The following is a 22,146-nucleotide window of genomic DNA, read 5'->3' as shown; positions in this document are numbered from 1 at the left end:
CACTGTCAAAGAGGAGTCCCAAAATTGGACGAAACGGTTGTCCAGTGCTTCCAGGTTTCCAAATGTGGTCTAAAATCAATCGGTTCATGATCTCAATTGAAAACCTAATCATCTCCACAGCCCCTGAAATTGTTGAAATCGAGTCGTATTATTTAAAATTAACACTGAAAAGTAGATACATTTAACTTAAAAGATCAAAATTACAGCTTAGAAGCAGGTAATAATGAAACACTTAAAATTTTTTTATAACTTGTGGCCTTGTACCCTTATCAATTTCTATAATGTAATGATACCTCAAATTAGAGAACAGTGATTTATCGACTGGATCAATGACGCATAAACCTGTACGAGTAGTTTAGAATCCTTATGGGTCCTTCTTCCTGACTAGCCCTGCCTATTGAGCCCAGAACGCCAATCTTAGCCTCTACGATATGAACCGTATATTTCAAACATACTGGGTTTATATACAAACCAAACAGATCACATCGCACCATCAAATTTAGAACAACATTTGTAGGAGATCTAGCTAAAAGTGGCTGCGATTATGGGAGACTGTCATTAATAGACTAGGCATAACTCAAGAGTGGTAAATCGTATAATAATAATCTATGGGTAAAAATAAAGCCTATAATAAGAGAAATATGAATATTCATAATCTAGTTGCTGAACAATTATACAATAGGACTATAACTCGAGTGCTTCTAGAGGTACGAAGGCGGTTATCACATCCCGGTTACTCACACTGTGGAAGGGTTCTTCCGGAGGTACTTGAAAAGGGAATTGGATTAAAGGTGGCCATAGTGACCTGAGAGCGTGATCGCATTGCCCAAAGGATCACCACTTGAAGTCGATCACACACAACCATTTTGGGAGTAGTTTTTATGTTAGCTCCGCACTTGTTGAGACCTTACCGCTGGAGACGGATATTTGTGAGATAAGGCGAGATGTGCATTTTCAGGGTCGATCTTTTCTAACCCAACCCTTTCTTTGTGGGAAGGCAGCGTTGCTGTTATGCTGGTTGTCTGAAGGAAACATATTACTGCCGTCACACCTCTGTACAGTCAGCAATACGACTTCACCCTCAGACCTTGAGTTTGCTGCTTTTAATCTTATCACTCTTCAACCGACCTGTCTGGCATGGTAGGACCTTGGAGAACGATTGTTCCAATCAGTATAGCTCGACTAGTTCATAACGATAGGAAAGCCCGACCACCATGTCAAGGTAGCAACAACGGTTGGTATAGGAGTATATATATGTAGTATTAATCCATATATGGATCCCGATAGTTACCATCCACTATTCTCATAGGGATATAACAAAAACATATTCTTACTTTTTTCACATCAAGTAAACTTCAACAATACTAAAACAAATGGTTACTACCAACAAACTTTATTCATTTCATATTGACAATTGCTTAACTAATATGAATGATGATGATAATAATACACATCACTTGTCAATTCTCAAACAAACAAAAACAACAGGTTTCTTTCTTTATCATGAATTAACATGAATTAACATCATTAGAAGGTGTCTATAGTTTGAAGATAAAACAACAAACAAACGAAAGTTGCTTGATAAATCATAACAAGTTATATCTTGACATTTACTGTTGAAAACTTTAAAAAAAAGGAATTTTCATGAGTAAAAATCATAATATAATCGGATGTTCTCACCTATGTTCTCCTTCACTACATTTGGTGTCATTACCAACCAGGAGGTAGGAAGGGTGCTGTTCTGTGTACGCTGTTGCGGACCTAGATCTGAGGTACTAGATGAAGCGATTTGTCGCAGGGAGATGATGTCGAATGGAGTATCCTGGAGAGTGGCGTTGGTTGTATTGGGTTCTGCTGGCGGAAAGGAGCGGTGGGACATGCGGTTGTTGGATATACATCGGATGTAGATGTTTCAGCAGGTCGCTGGAGCTCAGGTGTTGAACGTCCTGGGTGCTGGACGTTGGTCGGATTTTGATGGCCCGGAAGATTGACGGAACTATGTTGGTCAATACTTCGCAGACTCGACATTTTGATGGAGAGCTTGGCACAGACTATAGAAAATAGGAAAGTGACATGGCGAGCAGAACCACCACAAGAATGACTGCTTTAAAAGGGGCAGACAAGTGTGATGTGTGCTACTGATGTGGTCAGATATAAGTAGTATGAGTGATCAATGGAAAATGAAAAATATCATTTGGGATAATTGTTTTACTCCTGACATCTCTAAACTCTATCAGTTATGATTAGCTATTTGAATCCAGAAGAACTCGTTTAGAAGAAAGTTAATAATGAACTTAAGGTTATAGCTTGAGTAAAGTTACTTTGAACAAGTTTGTTTTATTTATGGTAGTGTTCATATGTCACTTGTGGATATGTGACAACTAACACGCACCTAATATTCATCAGAATGTCTACATTCCATTGTCTAATATACTTGTACACTAACTACCTCTTACATAAAAACATACATACATACTTACTTATTTACGCACACTACTCCTCGTGAAGGAGCATAGGCCGCTCACAAGCACTCACCATCCAACTCTGTCATAGGCAATCCTTTACAGCTATTTCCAGATCTTATTCATCCTTTTCATATCTGTTTCTAATTCCCGATATAATGTGTTCTTTGGCATTTCTCTTTTCCGCTTCCCTTCAGGATTACAAGTTAGCGCTTGTCTCGTGATGTAGTTTGGTGGTTTTCGTAATGTATGTCCTATCCATTTTCATCGGATTTTGCTAATTTCCTCTTCAGTTGGAAGCTGATTTGTTCTCTACCACAGAACGCTCTTGCTGATGGTATCCGGCAATTGGATATTGAGTAACTTGTGTAGACAACTATTTATAAATACCTGTACCTCCTTGATAATGGTTGTAGTAGTTGTTCAAGTTTCAGCTCCGTAGAGCAGAACTGTTTTGACGTTCGTATTGAAGATCGTGACTCTGATATTGGTTGACAGACAGTTGTTTAGAGTTCCAGTTGTTGCAGCCCTTGCTTTGCCAATCCTCGCCTTTACATCTGCATCTGATCCTCCCTGTTCATCGATGATGCTTCCCTGATACGTGAAGGATTCCACATCTTCCAGATTTTCGCCATCAAGTGTGATTGGATTGGTGGTCCTTGGTTTTCCCCTTGTGTATTTTGAGGCCTACTGATGCAGAGAATGCTGCTACACTGGCTGTGTTTACCTGCATTTGTTTGTGTGTATGCGATAGGAGGGCTAGGTCATCTGTGAAGTTCAAATCGTCTAATTGATTCTGAGCTGTCCATTGTATTCTGTGTTTTCCCTGAGATGTGGAGGTCTTCATAATACAGTTGACCACCAGAAGAAAGAAGAAGGAAGAGAGTAGACAGTCTCGTCTGACTCCGGTCCTTACTTGGAATGCATCTTTCAGCTGTCCTCGCTGCACGACTTACCTCTGCTAATATTATATTCTTTTTGTACAAATCATAAAATGTGACTTATTTCCAACTTGGTATATTTGGTTAAAAACTTTCGATCTTGCATATGAATACAGGGAAATACAATGAAGTAAGGATTGTATCTAAAACTTTAAGTTACATTTCATCCAAGACCATACCATTGATAATTGAATTCAAGATCATCAGTTTTGTGGGCGAATCAAACAATATCAGCTATAGGGAAGTTATATATAGAAGAATAATGACACAGATGAATTGAAGTTAAACATCTATCTACAGAATACGATGTCAGCTCATTAGTCTTAATATTTAAAATTCTCATGTTAAAGTGATCATCATGAGATCGATCGTTTGTGATTATAAACTCTTGAACAGTCACCTTACTAGAATGAAATATCTGTCTAGTGCTTCCAGATTTTTAGTGGATGTCTAACTGCTAACCAACTTATGCAACAATGCAAGCAGGTTCGGGATACAATTCTCCCCTTCGAAATGCAAAATTTTGCTTCAGGATTGGGTTACATCGGCACCTCAACTGATGATAGGGAGTGAAGTAGATGAGCGTCAGTCCTCGTCAGTCCTTGTGGTCTGGTGTGTGGCGAAATCTCAGCACGGATACAGAAGGCTCAACTAGCTTTTGTCAACTTGCGTCATTTATGGCGTAGGTGAGATATCAGTCTATCAATCAAAGGACGGGTTTACTACACAGCAGCTCGTTCCGTCCGGCTTTATGGCTGTGAAACATGGCCGGTAAGAGTAAAGGATATTCGTAGGTTACTAGTATTCGATCATAGGTGTCTTCGAAGCATATTCTGGAACTACCGAGTAAGTAATGCGGTTGTTAGGAAACGGGTACTAGGTTAGGATGGCAAATCAATTGATCAAGTAAAGAACCATCATCAGTTGATATGTCTGGGATATGTGTTACGTATGCTCAAACACCGACTCTCCTGACGTGCAATGTTTTATGCTGTAGGAGTAGGTTGGAAGAAAGCTAGAGGTGGCCAGATCAAAACATGGCACAAACCAATGAAGTCACTGGCAAGTGAACTGAACCATATTGGTCGATATAGACTACCTAGTTGGGATCCGCGAGATTATAGCAACTGATGGTTAGAGACCTTGAATAACATGGCTCAAAATCGTTTACAATGGTGCAGGTGCATCCACTTTCTATGTTCTCCCAAATTCTAATCTTGAGAACTCTTCATATCCCTTTCTTTTTGTCTCTTTCCAAATTTATTTCACTGGATTATACTCGTTGAATAAGATCTTCAAACCTTCATCTTTCCGATTACTGCTTATACTTTGACTACTTCTACAACTATGGGATTTGAATCGACAATTGTATGTGTGTGCTAATGTGGTATGGCAACTCGAAGTTATGTACGTATGTACATACGAAGTTCTACATTGTTGCTAACTAACTGACTGACTGACTGTGGTTGTCTAACTTAAACCAGTTTATAAATTGGATAGATTAATATAATACAGAAAATTAGTTAAAACAAAATATTAAACAACAAATAGGTGATATGAACTAATTTATTATAGTTTATCAAATCATTATCATCAATTTATCATTCTCTATTGAAGATGCTTTGATTATTTGAAAGTTTCATAGAATTATTTTTTCTTGTTTCTTATCTTGTTGTAATCAGATTTCTTGGCAGATCTATACTTTGGTGGTATAGTGTCTTCGGATTCACCAAGTTTAGATATCTTTTTTGGTTTGATCAGTTTTTGTAGGGTTTTAGGCTTGACAACATCGTCATCATCATCATTATCATCATCATCATCATCATCAGCATCATCATCGTCATCATCACCAGCAGCAACAGTAGTAACAGTAGCAGTAGCAGCAGTAACATTAGCATTAGCAGCAGTAACAGTAGCAGTAGCAGCAGTAACAGTAGCAGTAGCAACAGTAACAGTAGCAGTAGCAGCAGTAACAGTATCAGTAGCATCAGTATTATCAGGTTTTATTGAATCATTTGATTGAATGGTGGTTTCTGATACTTCAGTAACTGATAAAGACTCAGTTACATTTTCTTCATTAGATAATGAATCATTTTCATCAAGGTTTAGTAGTATAACCAATAAAAACATGTAGAAGAATGCTTGAATTCTAAGGTTCATTGTCATGATCAACATGGTAAAATGTACTATGGGCTTCTATATATATACATCGGTACAATATCATAGGATTTGCCTTGACAGATAAACGATTTCATGTCGTTTCCTGGATCATTCAAATGAGTATGACATATATGACAAATCTATGACTTTATGTCATTATGTAATTTAGATTATAGATTAGTTTATAAAACACTTCTGTGGTTTAATGAATATGCATAATCTAATGTGAATGGAATAGGACGTACATTGAGGAAATCACCAAAACTATATTACAAGGTAAACGCTAATATGGAATCTTGAAGGGAAACGTAAAAGAGGAAGATCAAAGAATAACACTGCCTTGAGAATTGGAAGCAGATATAAGTAGGATAAATAGTAATTGAAAAGAACTAGGATGGATTGGTGAGGACAGAGTTGGATGAAGAATGCTAGTGGGAGGCCTATGCTCTTCAACAAGGTATATTAAGTGTAAGTAAGCAAGTAAGTAAGTAAACAAGTATAAGTTCACTTTCATCTCTGACTAGCAGTGGAATCCAGGACTCACGTTTCGTCCTAGTTGGAATTCGTCAGTTGGATGTACCTGCATTCCAGAGTTAATGATTACTACGGGACTCGAGCTCAGTGCCATTCACTTATTCCACTTAGCTACTGATTCCTGATAATCACTAGATTGTACAATGGGGTGAAGTTTTATTTCATTTTTTGTTTTGGTTGTTTGAATCTTACAACTGATGTATAGAAATGCAATCGGAGCGAATGGTACTTTGTTTGAGTTTCGAAGTAAACATCAACTCCGGAATGCTGTTATATCCAACTGAAGGGTCCAAAATAGGATGAAACATGCGTTTTAGACTTTGCTGCTACCCACCGTTCATTGCTATTTATAATGATTATGACTTCAGGTAATATCGAAACGATTCGAACAGGATGCACGTATACTGATAAGAGACTGGTCACTTGTAGTCCTAAACATAAATGGAAAGATTCAAACAACCAATACAAAAATGAATTAAAATATTGAGATGGTGGAGAAGATTTGTAGCTCAGGTGGATGATTTTGGTGGGGTTTTGTTCTCTGAGCTGGATGGTTTGGTCGTGGAGCTTTCGTCGTTCTTCTGAACGACATCATCAGTACAAAATTCAGATAGAAGTGAAGTGCATAAATACAGGAACAAAAATCAAACCAATGGGAGACAACCAAAACAAAGAAGTAAACAATGATAAATTTAAGGTCAATAAGAACTACTCAACATCGAAGTGCACAGAACAAGCTGTGAAACACATATGGAGAAATTCGAACACTTCACTTCTATCTGAAGTTTGTGCTGATGATGTAGTTCAGAAGAACGACGAAAGCTCCACGACCAAACCATACAGCTCAGAGAACAAAACTCCACCAGAATTTAAATATTCTTGATTGCATACCTAACTTGGACAGAATAATGTCAGATTTGGCCAAAAAAATATGTGTATCTTGCCTAGAGATTGTCATTATGTCACAAGTTTATATAGGATGGATGATAATCCTCATAGGATTCATTGATGCCAAATGATACTAATCAACTATAGTCCTTAACGCCAACAATGGGAAGATCTAAACACTTAAAATTGATTTATAACCCATTTCGATTGGACATAACAATGCTGAATGAATAGCCTATTCTCACTTAAGACTTCAGGTACCAGGTTTAAATCCCAAAATAAATCTCAATTCTAAGATGCAGGGAAACCCAGCAGAGGATTGTCGAAAGGACAAGACATGTGTCTTTATATCTGTTGCTAATCACGTTACATCCATTCCATGTAATCATATAGGTATAGATTACAATATTTCTTCAAACAAAAAGTAGGTATATTATGTTATTTCAAAGAGTCAACAATAACTCATTTATAAATGAGGTTAAAACTTAGTCCAATTCTCTTAGTATAAATGACCAACCGATCTGAACTAGATCCTCATAAAAAAAAACGAACAAACACTAAACAGCTATTTCCCACTAATTTGGGCTCTTCAGCAGTACGTATCCACGGTCCTATCACATACAGTCGAGCCCCGAAATTTTGATCTAACCAACCAACGCTTAAAACCTAGACCAATCGGTTAGTATCTATTCTTTTACACACCCGACTTCAAATAACCCCTTATATTGTGCAACTAACCTTCATATCCTACGACGGATTACCGTCTCACATCCGATATAATTGAACTTCATTGCTCAAATCAGTGATCAGTTGATGATTTAGGCTATCGAAAATATAGGTAAAGTTTCAATGAATATGATATATTGTCCTAGTATGGTCGAGCGTGGAGAGAGTCAGTTCCCCTACTCAAAATGATCTAACATAGCCACGCGTATACAGTCATTGTCAGGGAATTCCTGCTCACAACGTTCTCGCTACTGCGGTGTTGTTTACGAAATTGAGAGGACGAAAAACGATTGTCTTGTGTTTTAACCAGATTGGTGGATATGGAGAATCCATTGAGAGGAGTTGGCGAATTCTGATTTCAAACCAATAGTGCATATGGGCTCCAGGATCCTAATGGCGTACAAACCTATTGTCGATCACTGGCTACCATGGAACTGCACTTCCACAAGTTGCTTCATTGTCTTAGACCTATAAATCAAAGGCTCGTAGTGTTTCCTCCTAAGTTAATCACCTGTTTTGATTTGGGCATCCCGTACAGTATCCCAGCCATCACATGAATTGAATGACTCAGTTTGGTGTATATCTATTTGATGCCCCCTTTGTACCAATGTTTACGGGTTTAAATAAGTAAATAAATCCATCAAAACAGTAACCATTGTAATTAGATGTAATAAACTAGTAATAAAAAAACATGAATTTTATGATGGAACCAATCGTTCTATAAACAAAATAAACATAAAAACAACGACTTGATAAACAAAAACAAATAGGTAAAAAGTACTTATCATGGATATTGTAGTTGCCAAACAAACAAACAACCAAATGTATTCATATTCCCTTAGTGTTGTCTGCTTGTATCTTCCCAGATTACCATGGAAAACCTGGAAGCATTGGATGGCCGTTTCGTCCTAGTATGGGACTCCTCAGCATCAACGACCCCACCTCGCGAGATTTGAACTCAGGACCTATGAGTCTCGCTATACGTCCTATATGAGGACAAAATAATTATAGGCGAGACTATAATTTATGAACGAACCAATCAGATTTATGATAATTGATCTTGAATTTCAACTGGAGATTCATTCATCCATTTGTCTAAATAGCGTTTTGACATTTTAACCGGTGTCAGTTCGTGATGAAAGTCATAAATCTAATTTTTAACCCTAACCATCAATGATAAATCATGATCATTATCCTTTAAACAGCTTTATAAACACCGTTCACTCCTAGTTAGTAAGTGGATATTCTTGTGAACACTTTAGCATCACTCAAAGGTCGTCCATAGATTATACGTCTCATCACCAATTGAATCTCTTATTATTTGTTCTGTCTTGTAGAGTCATTCATTCAAGAGTTGACACTAGTTAAGACAGAAACCGTTCAGTAGAGGTTCTATACTTAAAAACTGTAATATATGAAGACCAGGTTATGATCATGCAATTTATACTATTAATGCGCCTGAAATATGACTGACATTCAATGTACTATACTCCCTGATTTTGTATCCTATTCTAATTGATATTAAACTTTCACCAATAGTAGCCTCAAATATCTAAGTATCTTCATTATTTACAATTAGTCTTATGAATTAAAGCGATTCGAAAGTCTATCCGGACAGTCAATTGTCTTTGAGATAGTTACATGCATCGAAACAAAAAAAAGGATTCAGTATTCAATCGATTAACTCAAATTATTCAAACAATCCATTAATCTCACTGGTTGAAATCATGTGTCAATTGAAGCTAAACCACCATGGAAAACCTGGAAGCACTGGACGGCCATTTCGTCGTAGTATGGGACTCCTCAGCAGTGCGCATCTAGGGGGACGTCGTTACCAGTGGAGTCCAACCAGGTCTGCTGTAAGATAGGAACTCACTGAAGACAATGGTATACGGTGGCGCAACTTCTTGGATTGGTTGAAGTTAGACATTAACACCGTTGGATGCCAGCCGGCTTAATGGTCTAGTCGGTTAAACGCCTGGAGCGAGACTGATAGGTCCTGAGTTTGGATCTTGCGGGGTGCGGAATCGTGGATGCGCACTGCTGAGGACTCCCATACTAGGACGAAACGGCCATCCAGTGCTTCCAGGTTTTCCATGGTGGTCTGGCTTCAATTGACTCATGATTTCAACCAGTTAATTTTTTAAAAATCTCCACAAAACCCATTCTGGTAATAACCCATCAATCACTCTGAAGTTTAGACTTAAAATACTTGGTATTCAGTCGTACTTTGTTATGTACTACTGATGTCGATAGATATAAGTAGTATGTAATATCAATCGAAAGTGGGATATCTGACAGCAAAAGGTTGAGAACGGGAACAGAGAGTGATTTGTATGGAAACGAAGGAAGAGAGTGAAGTTTGAGATGATTGATTGACATTTTGTCAATGAAGTATATACTGTATAGTTCTGAAATTTCACTAAGAAATCTTGTAATGTTGTGTTCACATGCATTTCGTTGTCCCCATTAATGTTCTCGTTCACTACAGTATCTTACTTCGTGATTATTGTATAGATTGTATAGGATTACACATGACATTGACTTACAAATGTCAATATGAACTAGATAGTATTACCGTGGTGAACAAGAACACTGATGGGGACATCCATATATTTTGGAATACTAGAACTTGTGACCAATACAGTAAATACTTCATTCACAAAATGTCAATCATTCGACCCAAACGTCATTATTCTTTTGTTTTCACATTAATCATTCTCTGTTCATCGATCTTGTTAACTTTTCTACCACCAGGCATTTCAATTGATGATATATACTACTTATATCTGTCAACATCAGTAGCATATACCACAATACTATTTATAATCTTGATATATTTGATCGATTAGATTATGATTCAATTAAATCTAGACCACCATGGAAAGCCTGAGTACACTGGAAGGACGTTTCGTCCTAAAAGTGGGATTCCTCAGCAGTTCGCATCCACGGTCCCGCCTCGTGAGATTCGAACTCAGGACCTATCACTGTCGCACGCGAGCGCTTAACCACTAGACCACTGAGACGGCCGTCGTCCAACGATGTTAATGTCTAATTTCAACTAATCCACGAGATTGACTGAGACATCCACCATTATCTTCAGTGAGTTACTATCTCACAACTGACCCTGTTGAACTCCACTGGTCACCGGTCCGATAGTAGGACGAAATGGCTGTTCAGTGCTTCCAGGTTGTCCATAATGGTCGAGCTTCAAGTAACTCATGATCTCGACTATTAAAATTACCTAATATAGCTGATACACATCTATATACTGTGACATAGCGTATCCGCTTTTATAGATAGATCTCATCACTTGAATAATACAGTTGTTTGCGGTTACAAATGTCATTTTTCAACATATTTTTGGCCGAGTGGTACGTAGCTACATCTTGAATTCAATAAATACAACCGAACAGGTAACTCATAATGTACTGAACGAGAACACAACTGTGGACAATCAAATATATTTGAACACGAAATTACAGAATATCTCATACAATACAATACTTAATTTGCCAAAATATCAATCGGTTTTCTTGACTTGACTATTTCTTTCATAAATACCAGTCATTTATCCCAGACTTCATTACTCCTGCATTCCCATACCAATCGCTTTCTGTTCCCGTTCCCGCCCTTTTACAACCTACTGAAATACATTCTGTTCCTGACTACAATCATGTACTACTTATGTCGATATAAGTGGCACAAACCACACTTATAACAAGTTCAAAAGTTCCAGGCTCACATCAAGATCCGCAGAACAGCACCCTTCCCCCTCCTGGTTGGCAACGACACAAAATCTACTGATCAAGAACATAACTGGGGACAATCGAGTATATTTGAACACGAAATTACAGAATATCTCAGTAAAATCTAAAAACCATACAGTAAATACTTCATTTGCCAAAATATCAGTCCATTGTCTCAAACTTGACTGTTCCATTTGCAAATATCAGCCCATCGTCATACCAATTACTTTCTGTCCCCATTTCTGTCCTTTAACGACTTTCAACTGTAATACATTCTATTTCTGACTATCATTTATATACTACTTTAATGGATATAAGTAGTTCAATCACAATAACAAAAAACTCATTCGTAATGTATATGTGTATTTTGAAATTATTCATAATTATAAACATCTTTGATAGTAGTATCATCAGTATTTTCTAAATATTAATATAAGTGTTAGAATAATATAAGAAATAATGCAAAGATTTGATAATAATCCATTATGTAGAGGCTTATTAGCTGAACTTGAAGATGATATAATATTTAGTTTGGTAATCAAATTGTCAACCATTGATCTCATTACTTTAACCTCGTCTAATGATAGTATTAGAAGCCTAATCGGACTAAGTGATGTTATATCTGGAAAAGTACATTATTAATTCAAGAATAACAGTTACTAGTTTCAGGTTGAATGAATACATCTTTAGTATCATCGCTTATGTAAACTGGTTCCGGTTGTGATGAAATCAATTCAATAATGAAGTATAATACAAAGATCCTGCAAATCATTAACATTTAAAATGATATTCCACGATTACTACACGAATGATTAATCAGAATATACATTGGATATTCAATTCTTATTTATAGGCACCCAACAGGTATGTGCTCATTTACACGTACACACACACACACGCACATACGCACACACAACTTGGGTGAAATATGTCATTCCATATACATTGAAAAGATATTTAGATGTTCATATTGCCAACAACCAAACATGTTTCCATTCATCATCTATTGTTAAAATGATTTTAGTTTCTTATAATGAAAACATGATTGAAAATTAGGTGATAATGAGTAATTTTGATAGAGAAATGTTGATTTCAGAAGTAGGTTAGTAGTTTTAATCGTTGGACCCATGAACTGATTGAAGCTAGGCCAACCACAGAAAACCTCATTGAAGACAATTTATATATTTATTTATTTGAACACATAAATATTGGTACAAGAGAGCGCCAATATATATGCGCCACACAAAACAATGAGAATTCGAAGAGAAAGAAAAAAAAGAGATAAGGAGCGTGAAAAAAAAGGAACAATAACGAAGAGGTTGGTGTAAGGTAGTGTAGTAATAATAATGGTAATAATGAGGAAACGGAAAGGTACAATCATAAGAAGTCTTTCAGTTAAGGGAGACACAACGACTTATTATGAAGAAAGTAAAAGAAGGTTACAGCAGGATCGCCACTGGCTTCTATTCTGAGCCATATCTGATAACGTCTCTAGCCACTGCGTATCACCATCTCTCGGACCCCAGCCAGGGAGTCGTGAAGGACCAACGGAAACCAGTCCTTTGCAGCTTTCTTTCATACCACGACACCATGTCATGCACTGATCACCTCTCCGCTTCTTCCAACCAGTCCCAGAGTCGGCGAATAATGCACGACGTGGAATTCTCTGGGACGACATTCGGAGAACATGTCCAAGCCACTGAAGTCGGTGTTTCAAGATGGTGATATCGATTGCATTATCATCTCTGTGCCCGAACACACGATGCCGAACCTTTGCATTACTGACATGGTGTTGCCACTGGATGTCAGCAATCCTTCGGAGACAGCGACCATCGAACACTGAGAGTCTTCTAACGTCCTCAACTCGAAGAGGCCAGGTTTCACAAGCATAGAGCAAGACTGCTCTCACTGACGCGTAAATAATGAACTCTCTATATCTATGGGAACTCTCTATATTGCGGACAATGATCGATGGTGATTTAATTTCTTGGATTGTTTGAAGTTAGACAATAACACCATTGGGTATCAACTCAATGTTTTACAGGATAAGTGTTCACGCGCGAGACGGATAGGTCCTGAGTTCGAAACCGGCGAGCGGGATCATGGATGTGTACTGTTAAGGAGTCCTATACTAGGACGAAATGGCCATCCAATGTGTCCAGGTTTTCTGTGTTGGTCTAGTTTAAATCGACTGATTTGTTATTAACAAATATCAATTAAATGAATTTCTAGTTGTTCAATGTAAAGGAAATCCTTCTATTTCGTTAAAGATTTTTGTTAAAGATTGATGCAATTTATGACTGTTGAAGTTTAACCATATTTGGAGTGATGTGGTTAACATAACCGGTATTTAATGACCATCGTGGTACTTGACGAATCGACTGGATCTGGGTAATGTGATTGATAAGTGGATATTGTGAAACCTGATTGGTACAATTTCCAATTCTTTAGTCGTCAAAGATGTACACTGATCAGAAATACGAAACTATATTGAAAGGACTCCGTGATATTCAATGGTCTTCGGTGAGACTGTAATTTATGGACGACCTTTGAATGAGCCTTGAGTGACCTTGAGAACAATGGCTCCATAACTGTCGGCTTCTAGAGACATGATAACATCGCAAAAGCTCTTTCAGCCTCGACCAAATAGCTTCAATATTGTTTGTGTGCACTCCTGTTGTAAGGTTCACGAAATGGCGCTCGTAGACAACGACAGGATGCACATAACCAAATCTATGCAGGCATCGGTAGGCTCTTTAATCATCTGTATATATTGTAGTATCCAGCTGCATGTATTCCAGTATAATTGGTATTATTATCGTTCCTTATCGGTTTCTCACCCTTTACAAGTGTCCATTTTGAGTTGATCTGTCGTAAATTTCAATTACCTGTGAGGTATATTTATTGAAATGCTACTTACCCAGTCTTCTTTAATATTACGTCCTCTGTTAAGTTTTCGCTTTCTGACTACTGTTTCGTCTATTTCAATGATTTTCCAAATCCTCCGAACGACTCGTGTAAACTTGTCATTTTTATTACACATATATCTCTATATTACTAATACCGCCGATCAGTTGAAGCTTCAGTAATGTCTGTAAATGTTGCAGCCAGTGTTACCAATGCTTTTATTATCGAATTCGCAACAATTATCATGATTTATCTCAGTTTCACTCGGGATCGAGCGAAGAAAGTTCCTGCTCGAGCAGACTTCTTCCCCCAACACATATTACATAGAAAGACAACATCATCACGGTAGTCTGTACAAGGTCCACAAGTCATTTCATTACTACAATCACAAATAAAAAAACTTCTTAGTAATCATGTTTGTTGTAGTCCGCTCAGTTATCACGTTTTCTCTAAAATCCGCTGTGAACCGATTGTATGCGAGCATCAGATACTGAAATTAGCACTGTGACCTTGAAATTCCTCAAACACTTCTGATTGGCTCGTATATAAATTACAATCTCACCGTCTACGGGGGGAATTTATTCAACCTATTTGACTGAATTAATTAGTTTTATTTGTCATAGAATTTACTGATTCCTGGTCATTTGGGGTTTAGGAAATAAGCGGTACTAATATCTTGGAGATTAAGGAAGACAATAGTACAACATCTTTTAGTGAAGTTGAATTCAAAGTATTGTAGACCTAGTTAGTCATACAACAAGCAGATTTCGAGATACTATGTATGTTGTTGTTTACTTGTATCTTTCCATTGTTATTTAGGACTGCAATTGATTGGTCTCATGTTAGTATATGTGCATCCTGTGTGTATTGTCTCGATATAGCTTTAGGTCATAAGCTTTTTAAATAAAGAAGGCCAGTGGCCATCTTAGACAATGGAGCAATATAAGGAGATGCAGTTCCATGTAAGCCGATGACCATCAGGATCCTGGAGCCGATGTGCACCAATGGTTTGGAATGAGGGTTTTCCAATTATTCTCCGTGTCCACCAATCCGATTAATACACTGGACATTCATCTTTCGTCCCCTCAATTTCATCAACAACAGTAGTGCCATAAGAAGGCAGTGAGTATGACTTCCTTGACAGTAGTTGTACGCATGTGACCATGTGTGAATATTTTGAGAGTGACAGCTGACTCTTCACACCCTCAACCATACCAGGGTATTTGAAGGCTTAACCTTCAGACTACTATGACTAGGCCATCGTCCAATATTTCCAGGTTCTCAATGATGATCTAACAATGATCAGTTCATGATCTCAATTTAAAAAAACTCAACAATCTCTACAACCGTAAACTTACAAATTCTCTCCAACATTCAAAACAATCCAGAAAATAATTGTATCATCTAATCTCTTTACTTTAAATTAACAAACGAATATCATTATCATTTCATTTGTTCATGCCATATTGTCAATAACATATCGACTAGATTGTTTTGAATGTTTTATAGCTTTCAATAGATAAACAATTTCAGTATTGAGTGAATTATTGTTTATGTAAAGTTATGTTCTATTGCTTCAAGTAATCTCAGCACACAGGTATTGGTACAACGAGGCAACAAATGAATATGCGCCACACAAATCTCATTTGATATGTGTGAGGGCTGTGATACTGCTTGGGAGCCCAAACCAAAGTAGGTGTTCTACTTAGATGATCACTCCCCGAACCTTCGACCTGAAAGTCTGATCCACAAAGCAGTGGAGCAACGTAAAGAGATGCAGTTTCATGGTAGCCGGTGACCAATAATTGGTTCATACGCCATTTGTTCCTTCAGGATCCTGCAGCCCATGTGCACCATTGGTTTGAAATCAGGGATTTCCAACTCCTCTAGGTGGACTCTCTATCTCTACCAAACCGGTTAAAGCGCCGGACATTCGCTTTTCGTCCTCGCAATTTCGTAAGCAACACCCCCGCCACGAGAAGGCAATGAGTAGGACTTCCATGGCAGAGGCTATATACGCGTGGCCATGTGAGAGCATTGGGAGAGGGAGAGCGGACTCTCCCCACTCTCGGCCATACCAGGACATTTGGGGGCAATCACCTGATGATTTGTTGAACTATAATGTAAGTTCGATGTCAAGTGATTAGAGACAATCGTTAGTTAGTTATATTGAACATGATTTCATAGTAGTTGATAGTTATCATGAAGTAGTATCAAAGTTCACTTCTAAACATCTCCATACAAAGAATGAAACAATTCTGCAATGTTTCGATGCTTCAATTGATTGTCAGCATTTGATCTAATAGAGATATTAGTAACATTCATAAATCTTTACGTGCTTGGAAAGAAAGTTTCCGAACTTCTAGTCATGACTATTGGAGTCCAATTATGCCAAGTATGAGAGAGAGAGAGAGAGTTACTCACTAACAGGCATTTGATATTTAATTATCAATGTATTCAGATAATGTATAATTCCTATAGTGTAATCGGTAAATTTGACGGTACCCTACGGTGATTTCTAATTAAGAACAATTGAAATGTTCTTCACATACGATATTAAATAAATAGAAACACATTAGGTTCATTCGGATTCCAATGTAAAGATCAACACTGCGATGAAGATGTATCAAACTGATGCCATTTATATATTACGAAACAAGCTTTCTCGATTCCACTCTAAGCCACAACAAAACTTTACTATTTATTAGATATGTAAATACTTGAATAGTCAATTCATTAATCCTTCAAAAGTATCTGTTTAAGTAACAGAATGTCTGAAGACAGATATTAGCCAACAATGCCCTAGTACGGCCGAGAGTGGAGAGAGTCAGCTCTCTCTCACGAAATCCTCCTACATGACCACGTGCATACAACCATTGGCAGGGATGTCCTACTCACTGCCTTCTCAACACTGGGATGTTGTTTACGAAATTAACAGGACGGAAACCGAATGTCCGGCACTTTAACCAGGTTGGTGGATATGGAGGATTCACCTAGGTGTGTTGAAAAACCCTGATTCCAAATCAATGTTGCACATGGGCTACAGGATTCTAATGGAGCAAATGGTGTATAAACCAATTATTTATCACCGGTTACCATGGAACTGCATCTCCTGACATTGCTCCACTGGCTTGTGGATCAGACCTTTAGGTCGAATGCTCTATGTGTGGCCCGCTAGGAGAACAACCTGCTTCAGTTTGAGCAACCGGACAGCATCCCAGACCTCATACAAATCGAATTTTTTATATGTCGCTTAACTATTTGGTGCCTCCTTGTACCAATGTTTATGTGTTTAAATAAATATTACAACAACCTTTAAGTGTTGTTGTGAATGATAACTAAGTAGTGACCATAATCAAGTATATCACACTCTTCTTAGTGCTGATCAAATTGTATCGATAATGTAGTAATATGGCTACTATTCATGGTGACTCAACATCACGTGCACTATATTCAGATGTAAGGCAGTGTTTGGAGGTAGTTGACAGAATACCATGGATCTAGTTTCTGAGGTGTTTTACACTTGTCAGAAAAGTGAATCTGCAATCTTGAAAGAACTGATGCTCCTTTCAACATAATCGATAGAATTCGGGTAGAGATACGGAGGAATTGACATGTATTTCATAGGTCACTACTTATTGACTAATCAATTGCAAATATATCTCAGTCCTATAGGAGGTCAGTCTCATAGTAAAAATGCGTTGAGGATGAATAGAAGGTACATTGTGGAAATCATCAAACTACATCAAGAAACAAGCGCCAACTTGGAGTCCTGAAAGGAAACAGAATTGGAAGCAAATGTGTAAAGAATGAATGGCAATTGGAAAGGAATAATCGGGACGGAGTTGAATAAAGAATTCTGATGATCGGCCTATGCAGCTCCACGAGGGATAATCATCAACCACTAAATATATCACAATATATGAAGCACTTCAAAAATAATTAACGTTTAGAGTAGTATACTTGTAATACTGAAGTCGAGTACATTTTGTTTTAAAGTGGTGTCATCAAAACATTTTTTCTATGCTTACCGGTATTTACATACTTACTTATGCCTCTTGCCCCCATGGAAGAGCATAAGCCGCTCGCTAGTATTCTTCATCCAACTGTGTTCTGAGCAATCCTTTCTAGTTGCTATTAATCGTTTTCATGTTTGTTTCCACTTCTTGAATGTAGTGTTTTCTTTGATCTTCCTCTTTTCTGTTTCCCTTCAACATTCCAAGTTAGCGGTTAACTCGTGATGCATTTTGATGATTTCCACAATGTGTGTCCTATCCACTTTCAACGTCTTCGCCTAATTTCTTCCTCAGCTAGAAGTTGGTTTGTTCTCTCTCACAGTATATTGTTGTTGATTGTTTCCAACCAACGGGCATTGAGTATCCTGTGTAGACAATTGTTTATAAATACTTGTACCTTCTTGATGATGGTTATAGTAGTTCTCCACGTTTAAACTCCACACAGTAGAACCGTCTTGACGTTTGTATTAAAGATTATGACACTGATATTGGTTGATAGACAGTTATTTTGTGTTCTATGTGTTCTTAAGTTGTAGGAATTCTGTGTCTGTTTTTCCAATCTATACCTTTCCGTTTGCATCAAATCCTCCTTATTCACCAATGATGCTGTCCAACCAAATACATAATAGATTCCACATCTTCCAGAGCTTCTCCATAATAAAAAAATAATAATACTTTGACAATATACTTGAATATAATATATTGATCTCGGTAGATCCTTGGTTCGAATCTCTTGAGGCAGGATCTTGGATACTCATTACTGAAGAATTCAACAATAGGACGAAACACCCGTCTAATACTTTCAGATTTTCCCTAATGATCTAACTTCGATTGACTCATGATCTCAACTATTAAACTATTAAACAAACAAACGAATAGTTCTGATCCATATATATATGTATTTATATTGAACTAGATTTGTACAGGTTTATTTCAAGGTAATGATAGTGAATAATGCAATTGAAGTACTAGTCAATAATCCATTCGAAATCGATTTCTTTGCGGAGCCTGTGATGTCAGTTACCAGTACTTCTTTCGTTAGATTATCAAGTGTATCTTTCATTTGTTGATATATTTTACTAAGATTATCTGAAATATGATTCATTCCATAGAAACAAGTGTTACTTACCAAATCGATCAAATGCATTTATATATTGTTCAGCGGTTATTTCAATTCTTCCATTTGTAATGAATAATGATATAATAAACCAAATAGATATTAATATTCTCCGGAACATATTCAGGATTCAAATCAATAGTCAATCAATTTTGTTTTTATAATAATAATAAAAGAATAGGAGAACATACTTCACTTATTTATATACCTCTTAATATTTTTAGTGTTTATTTATATACTACTTATTTCAACATGCATCATCGACTCAATATAAACAAACCAATGAAACATGTTTGAAGTATTATTATTATGATTTACTTGTTTAAAATTTGTTTTCCATTTAAGAAAAAAAGAAACATGATTGAAATGAATGACAAAATGATTGAAATACATCATAGATATACTTTATGTATGATTTGTTGCATTTGGTTGTTATTGTTGTGGTTATTGTTGTTGTTGTTGATGTGAAGGTACAATTCAATTGTTTTATTACTTGATTATTCATGTGATTATTGATATGATTTATGATTAAGGAAGTTCTTTACTGATGATATGATGTATGTAAATAACTTTAAATTATTTGGTCAACATCATTGATGAGCATGATGGATCTGATGAAGATATGGAGGCGCGAAACGTCAAAGCAAGAATGGGATATCTACAACTGGAGAACATTTGGAAGTAAAAACACCTGTCAATTAGCATCAACGTCAGAATTTTTAATGGAAATATCAAGACAATTCTATTGTATGGATGTGGAAACTTAGAGAACTATGAAAGGTATCATCCAGAAGATACAAGTGTTTATTAACAACGGTCTACGCTAAATACTTCAGATTCGTTGACCAGACACTAACAACAACAACCTACTATGGAAGAGAACAAACCAGATTACAGCAGCGAAAGAAATCTGGAAGAAGCGCTAAAAGTGAATAGGACACAGATTGAGGGAAGCCTCCAACTGCGTCACAAAGAAAGCCCTTACATGGAATCCTCAATACTAAAGGAAACGAGGAAGACTAAAGAACACATTACGCTGTGAAATGAAGACAGATATGAAAAGGATGAAGAGCAATTGGATAGAACTAGAGAAGAAAGCCCAGGACAGAGTGGGTTGGAGAATGCGGCTTGGCAGCGTATAATTGATTGAGAGTAACAGTCGTAATTAAGTAAGTAAGTAAGTAAGTAAGTAAGTAAGTAAGTAAGTAAGTAAGTAAGTAAGTAAGTAAGTAAGTAAGTAAGTAAGTAAGTAAGTAAGTAAGGAAGGAAGGAAGGAAGGAAGGAAGGAAGGAAGGAAGGAATTGAGGTATCATCATTCGAAAGTGTAATACCTGGCAACAAAAGGTTAGGAAGTTTGAATCGAAGAGAACGAGAACAGAGAATGTCTGGTGTGGAAACGGAAAAACAATGAAACCTTAGACGATTGATTTACATTTTGCAAATGAAATATTTACTGTATACTTCTCAGAATCTAGTAAGAAATTTTTTAATTTTGTGTGGAAATATATTTCGTCGTCCTCACTAGTGTTCTCGTTTATGTTTATCTATACTCCTCTTATTACAAGCTTTACTCTGGCCTATAAACTATTATTGTATAATTTACCATTCTTCAGTTATGTCCAGTCTATTAATGACAATCTTCCACATCGACAGCCAGTATTAGCTTGATCTTGTACAAATGTTATTTTCTATTTTATGGTGTGATGTGGTCTGTTTGGTTTGTATATAAACCCAATATGTATGGGAGACATGATTCATATCATAGAGGCTGAGATTGGTGTTGTAGACTCAACAGGCAGGCGGGGCTTGGCTGAGAGAAGGACCGATAAGGACTTTAGACTGCTCGTACTTGTTTTATGTATCATTGATCTAGTCGATAATTCACTGTTCTGTAATTGACTGTATCATTACGTCATATATTGATAAGGATACAAGGCTGTAGGTTATAACAAGTACTAAATTGTGTAAATAGTGTATAGAAAATTCATCAACATTTCCTTTTGGCAACTTTGTCGAGAAGTAAACAATAATCACTGGTTACTTCGTTTTAACGTTTTAAATTAACAAACTCATCGATGCTTTACAAGAATACAGTGAAAAACTATCAGCTCAGGGGTTGTAGAGATTGTTGAGCTTTTGATTGAGATCATAAACCGATTGGTGTTAGACCACCATCGAAAACCTGGAAACACTGAACGGCCATTTCGTCTTATTGCGGGACTCCTCAGCATTCCGCATCCACGATCCCGCTCACGGGATTCCGACCCTTCAGTCTCGCGCGCGAACGCCTAATCTACTGTACCACTGAGCCGGCATCCAATGGTGATAGTGTCTAAGATCAACCAATCCACGAAATTGTGCGACCATATTCCACTGTACTGAGTTAGACACTTGTTTCTACCCGACACGGATTAGCTCCACTGGTCACAGCTTCTCACCAGAACTCCGAGAATTTTCTCACGAAGTTAGTCACTAGTGAGCACATGCTAATGATCAGTTTAGGTGTCGTGCAACTTCGTGGATCGGTTGAGGTTAGACAATAACACCACTGGATGCCGGTTCAGTGATCCAGTAGGTTAAGCGTTAGCGCGAGACTGGACACCCTGGGTTCGAGTCCCGCGAGCGGGATCGTGAGTGCGCACTGCT

The 22,146-nt window shown here is 37.2% G+C and overlaps 2 protein-coding genes across 2 annotated transcripts; both read right to left on the bottom strand.

Moving 5' to 3' along the window:
- Nucleotides 1-5,050: 5,050 nt before the first annotated feature.
- On the bottom strand, nt 5,051-5,533 carry MS3_00011071 (uncharacterized protein; the record flags this gene model as incomplete). Its single annotated transcript, XM_051219474.1, has 1 exon — nt 5,051-5,533. One exon carries the CDS (start codon nt 5,531-5,533, stop codon nt 5,051-5,053), a length of 483 nt encoding a protein of 160 aa, XP_051065780.1.
- Nucleotides 5,534-11,287: 5,754 nt separating this feature from the next.
- Nucleotides 11,288-12,274, bottom strand: MS3_00008799 (uncharacterized protein). The gene is made up of 2 exons (XM_051217144.1): nt 12,121-12,274; nt 11,288-12,082 (listed from the first exon to the last, which is right to left on the bottom strand). Exons 1-2 carry the CDS (start codon nt 12,236-12,238, stop codon nt 11,871-11,873), a joined length of 330 nt encoding a protein of 109 aa, XP_051065779.1. The 5' UTR covers nt 12,239-12,274; the 3' UTR covers nt 11,288-11,870.
- Nucleotides 12,275-22,146: the final 9,872 nt, after the last annotated feature.

Source organism: Schistosoma haematobium, chromosome 6 (assembly GCF_000699445.3).
Source record: "Schistosoma haematobium chromosome 6, whole genome shotgun sequence".
Lineage (NCBI taxonomy): Eukaryota > Metazoa > Platyhelminthes > Trematoda > Strigeidida > Schistosomatidae > Schistosoma > Schistosoma haematobium.
Note: the sequence above shows the minus strand (reverse complement) of the source record. Positions and strands in the feature narration are given on the sequence as shown.

Coding starts and splice junctions, on each gene's coding strand:
- MS3_00008799 (XM_051217144.1), bottom strand. CDS start 12,238: ATGTTAATGATTTGCAGGATCTTTGTATTATACTTCATTATTGAATTG. Junction 12,083..12,120: donor ATTCATTCAACCTGAAACTA/GTAACTGTTATT, acceptor GTACTTTTCCAG/ATATAACATCACTTAGTCCG.